The sequence below is a fragment of the Erythrolamprus reginae genome, chromosome 4, assembly GCF_031021105.1.
Source record: "Erythrolamprus reginae isolate rEryReg1 chromosome 4, rEryReg1.hap1, whole genome shotgun sequence".
Taxonomy (NCBI): domain Eukaryota; kingdom Metazoa; phylum Chordata; class Lepidosauria; order Squamata; family Dipsadidae; genus Erythrolamprus; species Erythrolamprus reginae.
This window is the reverse complement of record NC_091953.1, coordinates 103,970,316-103,985,698: the sequence shown is the minus strand read 5'-3', so window position 1 is coordinate 103,985,698 and position 15,383 is coordinate 103,970,316. Positions and strand designations below refer to the sequence as shown.

The following is a 15,383-nucleotide window of genomic DNA, read 5'->3' as shown; positions in this document are numbered from 1 at the left end:
GTTATGACCTATAAAGCCCTTCATGGCACCGGACCAGACTATCTCCGGGACCGCCTTCTGCCGCATGAATCCCAGCGACCAGTTAGGTCCCACAGAGTGGGTCTTCTCTGGGTCCCGTCAACTAAACAATGTCGCTTGGCGGGACCCAGGGGAAGAGCCTTCTCTGTGGTGGCCCCGATCCTCTGGAACTAACTCCCCTCAGAGATTAGAATTGCTCCCACCCTCCTTGCCTGTCGTAAGCTTCTTAAAACCCATCTCTACCGCCAGGCATGGGGGAATTGAGATACCCTTTCCCCCTAGGCCTTTACAATTTTATGCAGGGTATGTCTGTATGTATGTTGGTTTTACAATAGGGGTTTTTAACTGTTTATATTGGATTGTCATATGCTGTTTACTACTGTTGTTAGCTGCCCCAAGTCTACGGAGAGGGGCGGCATACAAATCCAATAAAATCCAATAAAATCAATCAATCAAATTGCCCAATGCCAGCTCCAGCGAGCCCATTTTCCGGGTTCCAGAGGGTAGGGAGAGGCCATTTTTACCCTCCCCAGGTTTCGGGAAAGCTTCCGGAGCCTGTGGATGCTAAAAAATGGACACAACAGGCCTACCGGAAGTTCATTAAAAAAACCCTACGGATGGGCTGTTTTTTGTCCTCCCCAGGTTTCATGAAGCTTTCCTGAAGCCTCAGGAGGGTGAAAACGGCTTCCCCCACACCCAATGGGCCTACTGGAAGTCTGGAAGCTTCAGTGAGGGCTGTGCGCATTTGTGAGGTGAGGGCATTGCATTATGGTCGTAGGCATGCGTGTGTGTGCTCTTAATTATTTCTTGAGGATACTTGCTTTATAAACAGAAAATAGTTTTACATTACTGCCATTGCATCAATTTGCTTTTGTCAATTAACATTTATCACATTCAGACAAATATATTACTTTATAACTCTAATTGCTTTTTTCTTTCCTATATAATTCCAAAAAGACTACCAGTATAGTAGCTGTTGTTTTTTAAAATAGTAATTTAACTTTCAAGCTAAAACAGCAGCAACAAAAATATTATAAAATATTTCAGCATTCGGTTTTAGTGTTCCAAAACCTGATGACCTTCAGAGCTTAAAAATTCCACCAGCTGAACTGGGTCAGAGGCTGCAGCCCAAAATAGCCATGTACATAGGGTGGAGAATGATATAAAGGCAGTTGTAGAAAAGCAGCTTCACTTGTTTAAAACATAGTGTTGTCTAGATGTATTAGACTTTTATACGGTGGACATTTTTAGAACTAAAATCCAAGTACAACTGTGGTAAAAGCTAGCGTAGAACTGTCCTGTCATTATTTAGTTACCTCTAGGACCCTGGTTCCCAAAGTGGGGCCTGTGCCCCACAAGGGGGCAATTTGATTTTTAATACAGGCAATTGGAACCTTGTTTAAACCAAGTTAATGGCCTTTTAGGCTTCCTCCACATAAGTAGGAGTTCACTTTTTGAATAGTAAGAATTATATGTCACGGGTGGGGGGCATCAGGATTTTAGAGGTGCTTAGGTGAGGCATAGGCAAAACAAGGTTGGGAACCACTGCTCTAGGACTATCTCTCATCTTCCCATACCTACTGTAATTTCAAAAAATTAAGTTGCAGCAAGTAAATGGAAAAGTTATCACAGAATTATAAACTTGCAGGAACTAAAACGTAAGAGAAAGCAAGGGAAAGATAGTAGAATGCTTGGCTGCATAGCTAGAACTATAACTATCAGGAAGAGGGAGATTGCGATCCCGCTGTATAGAGCGCTAGTGAGACCACATTTGGAATACTGTGTTCAGTTCTGGGGACCTCACCTACAAAAAGATATTGCTAAAATTGAACGGGTCCAAAGATGGGCTACAAAAATGGTGGAAGATCTTAAGCATAAAACTTATCAGGAAAGACTTAATGAACTCAATCTGTATAGTCTGGAGGACAGAAGGGAAAGCGGGGACTTGATCGAAACATTTAAATATGTTAAAGGGTTAAATAAGGTTCAGGAGGGAAGTGTTTTTAATAGGAAAGTGAACACAAGAACAAGGGGGCACAATCTGAGGTTAGTTGGGGGGAGGGAATTAGAAGCAACATGAGAAAATATTATTTTACTGAAAGAGTAGTAGATGCTTGGAACAAACTTCCAGCAGATGTGGTTGGTAAATCCACAGTAATTGAATCAAACATGCCTGGGATAAACATATATCCATCCTAAGATAAAATACAAGAAATAGTATAAGGGCAGACTAGATGGACCTTGATGTCTTTTTCTGCCGTCAATCTTCTATGTTTCTAAGAGCTTTTTATTAGAATGAGTACTAAATTAAAAGCAACATATCTGCCCATTTTTATTACAGATAGTGAGAGACAAGGAAAAATAATTCAGTGATTTAAGATGTTTTAATAGATATAAAAACATGCTTCTGTGCAAAACAATAATTATCTATTTTATGCACTTCCATAATTCAAGGGAAATGTGGGCAACAAAATCCTAATACACACATACACAAAATAATATATAGACATTTATTTTGAAGCTAACCTGTCATAACAGTTTCCACAAGTTTGCTGTTTTGGTCTCCTTCCAATAATTTCTGGTAGTAGCCTGGGTTGTGGTCCATGTAAGATTTAGCACCGCTCACTACCATCCAGACTTTGGCACGGTGCTCATTTGGAATGCCTTTTCTGATATAGCGTTTAACTGCAATAAATTAATTAAAACATATGTTTGGGCATGTAAAATGGTGCCCTAATGAAACCCAACAGTTAAAGCTATATATAATTTAAATATATTAAATAATATTAACAGTGGAAATACAGGACCATCCTGCACTGTCATACGTCAAGGTGAATTCAATGTTGTTAATGTTTCATTCCAACATTACAATTTCATATTGTCCTGCATGATGAGACATACGAATAACCACATTAATTTTGGAGTCACTTCAGGCCTCTTGCATTAACTGTAAGAAGCTGCCTAAAACCTACCAGATGGTGAAGAGGATAAGCTTCCCATGAGACTAACTTGGAAAATAGAAAGGATTTTGGCTAGGCTATCATAGTGCCTTGTCTACAGAAGTTAATCAGCTCAAACTACTGCCACATTGCCAGTCTGTATCATAACATGTTTATATGAAGAAGGAAACTTTTAACTAGTATGCTAAGTGTCCCAAGGAAAGTGTCCCAGTTAATCATTTAAGGGATTTGTCAAGAAAGGATGTTCCATTATTCTGACTTTTTTTTCCAATTTTTCTGCTTCTCAGAAAAACAGAGAACCTAATTTCCATTATAAATTAAAACTCTTTTTCAACAGGTTCCCTGGAAGGTTTGTAATTTAATACAGTGGAACCCCGACATAAGAGCTGCTCTACTTAAGAGCAACTCGAGATAAGAGCTGGGAGGGGAGAGATATTTTTGTTCTACTTACAAGCCCAAATTCGAGATACAAGCGCCAAGGAGCTGTCTCCTGAAGCCAAACGCTAACTTCCGCGTTCGGCTTCAGGAGACAGCTGCGAAGCGGCGCGCGTGTTTTAAAAGGTTGCAGCCGGCCTGGGGGGCTCGGGGGGGGTGCTTGCAGCTTTCTTTCTTGCTCTTTTTCTTTCTCTCTTTTACCTTCCCTTCCTCTATTTCTTCTTTTCTTTCTCCTTCCCACCTTCTTCCCTCCCTCCCTCCCTTCACTCATTCCTCTCTTACTCTCCCCTTTCATAAGTTTCCTTGCTTCCTTCCTCTGTTCCTGTCCCTTCCCCCTTTCTTTCTTGCTTTCTTTCTTGCTCTTTTTCTTTCTCTCTTTTACCTTCCCTTCCTCTATTTCTTCTTTTCTTTCTCCTTCCCACCTTCTTCCCTCCCTCCCTCCCTTCACTCATTCCTCTCTTACTCTCCCCTTTCATAAGTTTCCTTGCTTCCTTCCTCTGTTCCTGTCCCTTCCCTCTTTCCTTCCTTCCTTCCCACCCTCCGTCCATTCATTCACCCATTCCTCTCTTGATCGTTTAAAGCCGGCCCCTGGTGCAAAAAGGGTTGGGGACCTCTGTCCTACAGGATTGGGTGGCAGAGAAGTTGAACATATGTAAATTTAAAAGTTTAAGAAAGTTTACAAGTTAAGTGAAAGAAACTTCATTATTCACTTATATGTACATGTACATTTCTTCATTAAAAACATGTCTTTCTGCATAATTTAGACTAACTTTGTGAGTTTTTTGGGGGCTGGAACCAATTAAAATTATTTACATTAATTCCTATGGGGAAAAGTCGTTCGAGATAAGAGCTGCTCGACTTAAGAGCCCAGGTCCGGAACGAATTAAACTCGTATCTCGAGGTACCACTGTATTGATTATTCAGAAATCAGTGTCTTTTAATAATATTTTGAGGCCCATTACAATTTACAATCACCATGACTATGTAATTATATGAATATATACAAAGGAAGAACTTAAACAGGTAAATATGCTACAATCCCCACTTATACAGAAAGAATATGACTAATGCCTCTATTCATTCAATACACCGGTAATACTAAATTGCATTTTTAAAATAATGGTTTAGTAAACCAGTGATTTTCAACCTTTTTTGAGCCGCGGCACATTTTTTACATTTACGAAACCCTGGGGCACATTGAGCGGGGGGGGGGGGGGGAGTGGCTAAAAAAAGTTAGGACAAAAAAAATTCTCTCTCTCTCTCTTCCTCCCCTTCACTCTATTTCTTTCTCCTTCCCTCTTTCTCTCCCTTCCTTCCTTCCTCTTTCTTTCTCTCTCTCTCCATCCCTCTTTCTTTCTCTTCCTTCCTTTCTCTCTTTTTTGCTCTTTTTCTCTCTCCCTCCCTACCTCCCTCTATGTCTTTCTCTCTCTCTCCTTCCCTCCCTCTTTCTCTCTCTCTCTTGCTTTTTCTCTCTCTCTCTCTCTCTCTTTCTTTCACTTGTTTTCTCTCTCTCTTTTGCTTTCTTTCTCTCTCTCTTGTTCTCTTTCTCTCTCGCTCTCTCTTTCTCTCTCTTTCTTTCTTTCTCACTCTCTTGTTCTCTTTCTTTCTCTCTTTCTTTCTCTCTCTCTTTCTTTCTTTCTCTCTTTCTTTCTCTCTCTCTTGCTTTCTTTCTCTCTGAGCTTCGCGGCACACCTGACCATGTCTCGCGGCACACTAGTGTGCCACGGCACACTGGTTGAAAAACACTGTAGTAAACTACCATGACTAGATTATATAAAACTAAATGGGGAAAAATGGAAGAAAAAACAAATGGCTTAGGTGAACGTCCAAAAATAGCACCCATTTTAAAATGCACAAATTTAGATAGCAGTATATACTCCTGCTACCCAATAAATTGGATTTTTCTCTGAGATATTTATACCGACAAGAAAATAGTATATCTGAATGTATTGGTCTTCTCTTTTTCTTTGTTACTGACTCTGTCCTGGCATAGCTACTGATTCTCAAATAAGGCATCATTCTGTAAAGAACAGGGGAGGGGATATTGGGGCTACATACACACCCACCCATTATTCTCAAATGCTGCTGTATTTTTGAAAGAGAGCCCAGATTTCAAATGAGAGAAAGCCACTTTGAGTTCTTGAGACTATGAAGCCATTTTTTTCTCTGCCTGAAGTATAAAATAAAACTACCAAAGGAGACTTTTACAGCACAATGAATATCTGGAAGCACTAAAAAATATATTGTTTTGTTTGACTGTAAATTGAAAGGTTGTTAAGAAAGAAATAACTCTGTATTTTCATAAGTATAGAGATTTTCAGTTTAAATGTTTAAATGTTAGTCAAGCTTGTTGAGAGAGAGAAAGAAAGAGGGAAGGTAGGAGGGAAGGAGGGAGAGAGAAAGGCTTAAGCAAAATAAAAAAAATAGAAAAAAGGAAAAAAGAAAAGGAAAACAAGAGAGCAATGTCAAAAAATTAAATAGAACAGGGGTGTTAAACTCAACGATGCTTAGATCTGGCCCATGGGGCCACCTTGGAAACAGCGGACAGGCCTGCTGTGCTTCTGCCAGCAAAAATGGAGCTTAGCAGGACCACATGCAACCCTACCAGGCTCCATTTTTGGCCAGGACAGCCTCCCGCAGCCCTCTGACAGCAAAAATGGGTTGCAGAAGACTGTCCCAGTTGAAAACTGAGCTTGGGAGCCTATTTTCTCTGGCAGAATGTTTGGGCCATTAGGCACCCTCCAACAGAAGTGATGTCAAACTGGCCACACCCAGTCTAGCCACGCTGAGCCTGAGGTCAAACACAGCTTTGATGTGGCCCTCAATGACATTGAGTTTGACAACCCTGATAAAGAGTATGTTGGGACTCCTTCTCATAGGTGTTTCAATAAAGGCATCCTTATTTGTGATCTTCCATTCATAATGTATTTGTAAATAGCTCCTTCTTAATTTCCCAGAAAAGATTCTGTCTTCAATCCATTGAGAAATGGGGACCATACTTAGATTTATGTTTCTAGTATTGAAGGGTTATTCTATTAAGCACAAGGAGTCGTTACCAGAATGTCTTTCTGGAATTTTGAAATCTGGGTATGGGCAAGGGTAAGATGTGCTGAATCAAATCTTATTTAAATATTAATTACACACGTGCAGCTTAGTCCAACAAATCCTTTCACCATAGTAACGTTAGTAGTGTGCAGCAATGTGATTCAGAAAAAAGATTATATAGTGCACGCAGGGATGCACACGTGATAACTATCAGCATATACTTAAATGTGTCTTTTCCTGGTTTAATAGGCAGCAGCCACAGTTGCAGAAAGGATTGTAATATGTGCGCCCCATATGAGCTACAAATCAGGATTTGTATTGTATTGTACAATTCAGGATTTCTCTGTATAATAAGATAGTAGGTTTGGTCTAGCGCAGTAATGGGGAACCTTTTTCCATCAGGTGACAAAAGCAAAAATGCCTTTCCCCATCTCTGAAAGCCTAAAATGACCTCTCAGAGCCTCCGGGCATGATAAAAATCAGCTGGCCGGTACAGACATGCACATTGAAACTGAGCTAGGGTAACAGCTCACGTGCCAGCAGATATTGCTCCGCTTGCCATAGGTTCGCCATCACTGGTCTAGCATATGTTGAAGGACCCCACTTGAACAAAGGCCAAATATCAGGGGTAGTGATTTCTGACAGTCTCAAAATGGGTGAACAGTGCAGTCAGGCGGTAGGGAAAGCAAGTAGGATGCTTGGCTGCATAGCTAGAGGTATAACAAGCAGGAAGAGGGAGATTATGATCCCACTATATAGAATGCTGGTGAGACCACATTTGGAATACTGTGTTCAGTTCTGGAGACCTCACCTACAAAAAAATATTGACAAAATTGAACGGGTCTAAAGACGGGCTACAAGAATGGTGGAAGGTCTTAAGCATAAAACGTATCAGGAAAGACTTCATGAACTCAATCTGTATAGTCTGGAGGACAGAAGGAAAAGGGGGGACATGATCGAAACATTTAAATATATTAAAGGGTTAAATAAGGTCCAGGAGGGAAGTGTTTTTAATAGGAAAGTGAACACAAGAACAAGGGGACACAATCTGAAGTTAGTTGGGGGAAAGATCAAAAGCAACATGAGAAAATATTATTTTACTGAAAGAGTAGTAGATCCTTGGAACAAACTTCCAGCAGATATGGTAGATAAAACCACAGTAACTGAATTTAAACATGCCTGGGATAAACATATATCCATCCTAAGATAAAATACAGAAAATAGTATAAGGGCAGATTAGATGGACCATGAGGTCTTTTTATGCCGTCAGACTTCTATGTTTCTATCACTTCCCTTTGGAACTCTTATCAATATCTCATTTGCTAATCTAATTGACAATCTAATCAGCTCATCTATTGGCCGTACTGCTTTTATAAAATACAGTTAATTTTATAATTGCGCATTAGCATTCAAATAGTATCCATAAAGGCAGTTAAGTAAATAATGTCATGCTGGATTTAAAATCTTGTCTGTGAAAACATTTTAAGCAGAGAAATATTTTCCTGTATATTTATTTATTTTTCTTCTTGCTTCAGGTATATCAGTAGGAGACTTTTATAAAGTACAGGTGTACATATAACCTACTGTTTAAATAGCTATGTCAAATTAACCTCATTCTCAGAATGATCAAACCTTGTCCTGTACATCTCTCTTAAATGTTTTAGCTTATTGGTTTAGACTTCATTTTTTGAGGAATCATTCAGATTGTAAAATTGTGTTTTTACACTTTTCTTTTCTGCTGCATTTTTCAATAGTCCTTGAAAATCTACCAACAAGTGTTAGGGAAGCTTGGAATGTGATTTTGAGATCACTGTGGCAAAAACAAAAGTTCAGAGAGTCTCTTGTGATTGCAGAAGCAGAACTGATGGAAACAAATATACAAAGAAGTTCAAAGTATGATTTGCTACCAAAACTATTATTATACTCTTTATGTATTTATGATTTATTGAATTTATTTGCCATCTATCTCATAACAAATGACTCTGGGTCACTCTTTAAAAATAAATTATACACATTTGTTCAATATTTATATTTGCCTGTTTAATAACTTGCATTTATAAATCTGTCTTTTAAAAAGTATTAGAAGACTGTGAGAAAAATTGTTTTTTGTCCACAGATGACAACTCATTGTTCCAGTTTTGCAACAAATAATTACTGTTAACAAATGTTTATTCCAATAAACAGATTAAATTAACCTCTTGCAGGGACAGAATCTACACAGACCAATTTGTAGTGATGAACCACAGAACCTAGTCCTAAACATTATTGTGCTTTTGTTAACTTAATTTTGTTTGTTTGGTTATTATTTGCCAAATTTCTATATAATTTTCGGAGGAAATAATGACAAGCAAGAACTCTGAACTAAGAAACACAGGTTCTCCCAAACAATGGTTCTACAATGTTATCTCCGGGACCGCCTACTGCCGCACGAATCCCAGCGACCGGTTAGGTTCCACAGAGTTGGCCTTCTCTGGGTCCCATCGACTAAACAATGTCATTTGGCAGGACCCAGGAGAAGAGCCTTCTCTGTGGCGGCCCCGACCCTCTGGAACCAGCTCCCCCCAGATATCAGAGTTGCCCCCACCCTCCTTGCCTTTCGCAAGCTCCTTAAAACCCACCTCTGTTGTCAGGCATGGGGGAATTGAAAATTTTTTCTCCCTTCCCCCTAGGCTTATAGAATTTATACATGGTATGTTTGTTGGTATGATTGGTCTCTTAAATTGGGGTTTTTTAGATTACTTTTTAATATTAGATTTGTTACATTGTTTTTTATTGTTGTTAGCCGCCCCGAGTCTTCGGAGAGGGGCGGCATACAAATCTAAATAAACTAAACTAAACTATAAAATACCTTTTGAAAGAGATAAAAGTTTGCACATTTAAATGAAAACTATTTGTCCTTATTTCATATCCAAACATGGTAAAGTCTTACCTTTTATGTTTTTCTGCACCCTTGTGTTTCCCTTTAAAAGTTTGGACCACTTAATTGCTCTTTGAGTGAGTACCACTAAGTATCTAGAAAAGAATTCCTCATAGGTTGCGTAGTCAAAGTCGGTTGGTCTTTCAAAACCATATGGATCCACACTATTTCAAAAGAAAGATTATTACAGAGACATTAAAAACATGCAGTTAAGTGAGAGTTATTCATTAACCCAAACTTAAAACAGAAGGAGAAAATAAAGTACAAATGTAGTGCCAAACAGATTTCTCAATTCCAAGATATCTAGCTAACAGCAGATGTCTCTTAGGACAACAGAACCATTTCATACAAACTACGAAAACAGCCAGAGACCACTGATACACTTCTAATGCACCCTGTTTCTGGATCTATTCGAAAAAAGGAAAAAAAGATGCTTAAAACTTCCATTTCTGTGTCATTTGAACTAGAGGCTATTGAAAAAAGCTACAGTTACTTTAAGCAAACTGGTTTCAGAAACAATGAAGCAAACAGAGCTCATTTTAGTTTACATTAACTACTTTATCAGCCTGGATAATATCAGAAAGCTAATGTTTATTGTATTCTATTGCTTTTATAATGTATGAGATAGGTTTTGCTGGCCATTGATACCTATAACTATAAAGTTGCTCATAATTTCTGTTGACTACACAGTCACAACTGGTCACATTTCTGGGAAACAATATGGAAATGAGTTGCTGTTGCCTTTTTATTATTGTTTTTAAAAACTTTCCAGTCAATTCTACAATCCTGTTAGTCCCTGGTTATCTGACCAACTATAGTGAGTATACAAAATGGCCTTGAAGATCTGCTACCAAGACAACAATAAGATAGATGAGACCTGAGCTCAGAACAGCAAAGTGGTTTATGAAAAGGCCTCAGATAACCTCCCTGCTTAATTCACAAGACGATAGAAGACAAAGAAAGAAATCACATTCAGATCTGCTAGATTTTATTACTAAGACTAGTCTAATAAAAATACTGTATCTTTAAAACTATTTTTAAAAAACCATGCTAAAAATATCTGAAATGTCTACATTTCTCCCACGAGAAATTTAAATGAGAATGTCAAACTTTGCAAGGTATCACATGAGAAAATGAATATTTTATAACATTTTGAACAATTCAATTTTTAAGGATTTTTGAATGTTGTGGTTCTATGCATCTGGGAATCGTACAGACAACTTGTCATTCATGAATGCTATGCATTAATGTGCTTGTAAGATTTCCAGGAGATACAATTCAATGTATTGCTTCTTTCAAAGAACATGAGTATAGAAACATAGAAACATAGAAGACTGACGGCAGAAAAAGAGCTCATGGTCCATTTTGGTTACTTGGTAACCATGTCACCTTTAAAGCCAGTTGCAACGATCTGTGGCTATGTATAGTTTTTTGGGCCTTTTCGGCAAATTTCTGGCAAAAACACCAAAATAAATGTATTGATCTAGCCATCAGAGTGTTCAGTTAACAACTGGCACAAAAATATTTGTAAAATCAGATCAATCATGTAGATTTCTCGACTTAGAACCCTCATAACTTACAACAGAAACTCTGAGTTCCATTGTGATCAAATTCAAGATTTTGACCATTATGGTCAAAATCTACCAGAATAAAGGCAGATTTACTGACCTATATCAATATTATTTTTAAAAAACTTTTCATGCATCAAGTGTACCTTTAATTTGTGTCTAGGAGAAATTCTTAAACATTTGACCCTAATTTTCCATATTGCACTAGGATTTGGTATAAAGGATAGTTATGTAAACTTTTCAACGAGGATTACTACTAAGTGATAGAAGTACAACAATGATTCCTTTAAAATAAAAAAAGTCTAATTCCTGAGATAAGCCCCCAAAACTAGTTATTAGAATTCCACTGCCACATAAGATAAACAATTTGTTTACACTACTGTTTCTCTAGCCACGCAAATAGCACATCAATCAAAAGTATTTTCTGTTCTTTTATTTTTAATTACTTGAACTCATACCTTTCTAACCAAAAATGGAACATTGTAACATACCAAATTTTAATGTAAAAATATCTCATAACATCTAGAACAGGTAAATTTGCCTTTAGCATCTCCTGACTTCAGTATTTAATTAATCTCTGTCTGTCTGTCTGTCTGTCTGTCTGTCTCTCTCTCTCTCTGTCTCTCTCTCTGTGCTAGACACAAAGCCAACTTGGGCCAGTCATTCTCAGTCAGCTCTAGGAAGCAGGTGATGCCAAACCTGAAAAACTTTGCCATGAGATGCAGAGACTTGTCCAGGTGAATTCTGAGAATTGGACAGGATTGAATGAGAAGGGGAAAAAATATGCAGAAGATTTCTCAAAGAAGAATACAAAGGAAGTTTAGGAAGTTATATACCAGAATATCTTCGGGACCGCCTCCTGCCACACGAATCCCAGCGACCGGTTAGGTCCCACAGAGTCGGCCTTCTTCGGGTCCCGTCAACTAAACAATGTCATCTGGCGGGACCCAGGGGAAGAGCCTTCTCTGTGGGGGCCCCGACCCTCTGGAATCAGCTCCCCCCTGAGATTAGGATTGCCCCCACCCTCCCTGCCTTTCGTAAACTCCTTAAGACCCACCTTTGCCGTCAGGCATGGGGGAACTAAAACATCTCCCCCTTGCCCATGTTGTTTTGCCATTTGATTGATTGACTGTGTGCCTGTTTTTTATATATATATATATATTGGGATTGTTTTATGAAATTACTAATTTTAAATTGTAATTAGATTGGTGGGCATTGGATTTGTTATTATGTACTGTTTTTTATTATTGTTGTGAGCCGCCCCGAGTTTGCTGAGAGGGGCGGCATATAAATCCAATAAATCTAAATCTAATCTAATCTAATCTAAATCTAATCTAAGTTCCAATTAGAACAATGTATTCTCAAATGTATTTGCTTTGTATTGTATATTCCTTCTACGTCATCATTCTACAAATAATGATTTTCAATTTATGCATGCATGACAGAATCGTAAACTAGTAAAACATTAAGGTGAAAACTTCAACTAACCATGTTTTGTCTTTCAAGTTTGCTTGCAAGGAATGACAAAAACATGCCAATATCTATTAGCAATCTGAAGGGCTGCCCCCAAAATGGGAGAACAAAAAAAATGAACTTCTTTTGATGTGCAACAGAGGAATTAATAAGTGTTGGACAGTGGATGCTATTTTGTTCTGAAGAAAATATTAATCATTCCTGATGTCTCATCCATCACTCTGTCAGTTTCATTCCGAAAACAAGTCTTTCCGCCTGCAGAAAACCTAAGCAATTTAGCCTCTTCATATTCTCCAGTAACTATCATCTTCTGCATACTGTTTAATATATTCTTGTCTGTGCCTAGAGCTTTTCTTCAATTAAACCTTAAAATAACAAAATGAAATTGTTCAACATTCATTCAGGACAACTGTGAACAGCAGATTTGAGAAGAACATCTACCTAAATATCTTCTCCTCCTGCTTTTTAAAAGCCCTTCATGCTAACTGCCAACAAAAGGAAGAAAATTTCCCCGAATCCTACATAAAAAGTACAGTATTTCCAAAATAAGGACCCCTCACTTATTTCACTGTTTTATAAATTTAACTCCCCTGTGGACAGTAAAATAAATTTGTTGTTATTTCTTCTCAAATAAAGTAGAAAATTAGATTATCCAAGAGTTTTAAAAAGTGTTAGCCTTACAATTTAGATCAATATTGTTTCCCGATTGCTTATTTGAACCCGATGACAATCATTAAGTGTTGCACCTCATGAAGGAGAGCATATGCAACAAAGGCAAATTCCTTGTGTGTCCAATCAGACTCAGCTATTTGTTTGTTTGTTTGATTGATTGATTTATATGCCGCCCCTCTCCAAAGATTTATATAAAGTCCTCGGAGAGGGGACTTTATTTAAGTCCTTGGAGAGAGGCGGCATATCAATCAATCAATCAATCAATCAATCAATCAAATAAATAAATAAATAAATAGATAGATAAATAAATAAATAAATAAATGTGAATGAATGAATTATCTATCTATCTATCTATCTATCTATCTATCTATCTATCTATCTATCTATCTATCTATCTATCTATCCCTATTCTTAGGAAATATGCATTCAGCCAACAACAAATTAAATCCAACCAATTAAATTTGTTGGATTTAATTTGGGAATTTGGATTAAAATACTGTTGATTATTTGCGGCTGAGCCCATTGCGGAAATAACAGCCACCAGCCATAAAATCCTTAAAAAACAGGTTTCGGCCCAGGCAAACAAAACACCCTCGGTACACCGGATCTCCAAGCCAAATTACACCTGGCTCTCCCAGATAAACTTGTTGCCATTTTTTTTTAAAAGCCAGGCGCACAAAAAGGTCCTTGAATGACAGGTCGGCTGCTCCACCGTTGAAAATACTTCAGAGAAGTTCAGCCCTCAGAGGGGCTCGAGAATTCACCACCCCCTCGCGCCCCCCCCCCCCCCATTTTTTTTTTGCCCGCGATTCTACCAATGCCCTTCTTCCTTCGTTTCCTGTTACACCTGACGGGGCCACACACACACCGCGCCAAGTTGACCCGCGCGCCTCCTTCCTCGAAAACCGCGGAGGAGGGAGAGAGAGAGAGGCGCGCCCGGCGTTACCAATGGACGCTGCTTTCCCGGCTCCTTTGCTTGGCTCGTCGCGCTTCCTCGCCCTCCATGGGAAGGGCTCGCTCGGGATTCCTCCAGCACTGAATGGTCGGAGGGTTTCCACCCACCAGCCACCCACCCACTCAACTCCACTGCGGGCGCCTCTCTAGCTGTCGGCGGCGGAGCCCAAAGCCCAGCGCGGCGTCGGCGAGGGTGGCTTCGGCTTCCTGACTCGGGCGCCGCTGGGGCTCCTTTCCCGGCTCCCGGTGGCTTTAGCAAGCGAAGTATTCCCCCCCCCCTCAGGAGGTAAGAAGGAGCCGGTTCAGAAGACCACCCGGCTTCCAAGTTCAGGAGCAAGCTCGGTCCCTTCAGAAAAAGCCAAAGGCGCGCAGCGGCAGCAGCAGCAGCGCCTTTCCCGTATCCCTTCCTGTCCCCCCCTACCTGCTTTTTAAACCCTACCTCCGCCGTACGGAAGCGCCGTATAATGGCGCCGCCTTAAGGACGAAGCCGGCCTAGCCGCTTCTTGAGGTAAGAAAAAGGAGCCGCTGAGGGAAAGGAGCCCCTTCCCCCCAGGACGGGGATTGGGAAGGTGGGGGGCTTCCCTCCCACCTGCCTCAGCAACCTGCGCGCGCACCCTCGCGTGGTGGAGCCGAACACTCCAAAAGTGAAGTGGGGGGGGGGGCTATTCTACCAGCGGTGAGGAGGAACGCTCTGTCCATTCCTCTGGGGGTAGAAACACCCCCTCCGCACGAACCCGTTTTCGGGTTAAGTGCGGTAACGAAGAACGTGCGCTTCAAGCCGTGACATTCGTGGTCCCCTCGGCTTTGATTGACACGAGATTAACTCAATGGTTTGAGGTTGATGCCGAGACGCGATGCTTAAACCGCGCTGGATGGATGCGCTTTAGAATAGAATAGATCAGGAGTAGGCAAAGTTGGGTCTTCTTCTATGACTTGCGGACTTCAGTTCCCAGAGTTCCCGAGCCAATCATGCAAGCTCAGGAATTCTGGGAGTTGAAGTCCATAAGTCATAGAAGAGCCAACTTTGTCTATCCCTGGAATAGATAGAATTCTTTATTGGGCAAATGTGATTGGACACACAAGGACTTTGTCTTTGGTGCATATGCTCTCAGTGTACATAAAAGGAAAACATACATTTGACAAGAACCATGAGATACAACACTTAATTATTGTCATAGGGGTCAAATAAGCAATGAGGAAACAATAATAAACATCTTAAGGATACAAGCAACAAGTTACAGTCATACAGTCGTAAGTGGGAGGAAATGGGTGATAGCATTGATGGGGAAAAACTAGTAGTAATGGTAGTGCAGACTTAGTAAAGACTGAGTGCAGACTGAG

At 39.8% G+C, this 15,383-nt stretch overlaps 1 protein-coding gene across 1 annotated transcript in view; it reads right to left on the bottom strand.

Annotated features, from left to right (window-relative positions):
• Positions 1-14,490, bottom strand: part of GRTP1 (growth hormone regulated TBC protein 1) — a 33,538-nt gene extending 19,048 nt beyond the window's left edge. The window contains exons 1-3 of the mRNA XM_070751135.1: positions 14,035-14,490; positions 9,388-9,539; positions 2,545-2,703 (exon numbers count right to left, since the gene is read on the bottom strand). Of these exons, the coding sequence (XP_070607236.1) occupies positions 2,545-2,703; positions 9,388-9,539; positions 14,035-14,093 (370 nt within the window). The 5' untranslated portion in view covers positions 14,094-14,490. The remainder of the gene's footprint in view (positions 1-2,544; positions 2,704-9,387; positions 9,540-14,034) is intronic.
• Positions 14,491-15,383: the final 893 nt, after the last annotated feature.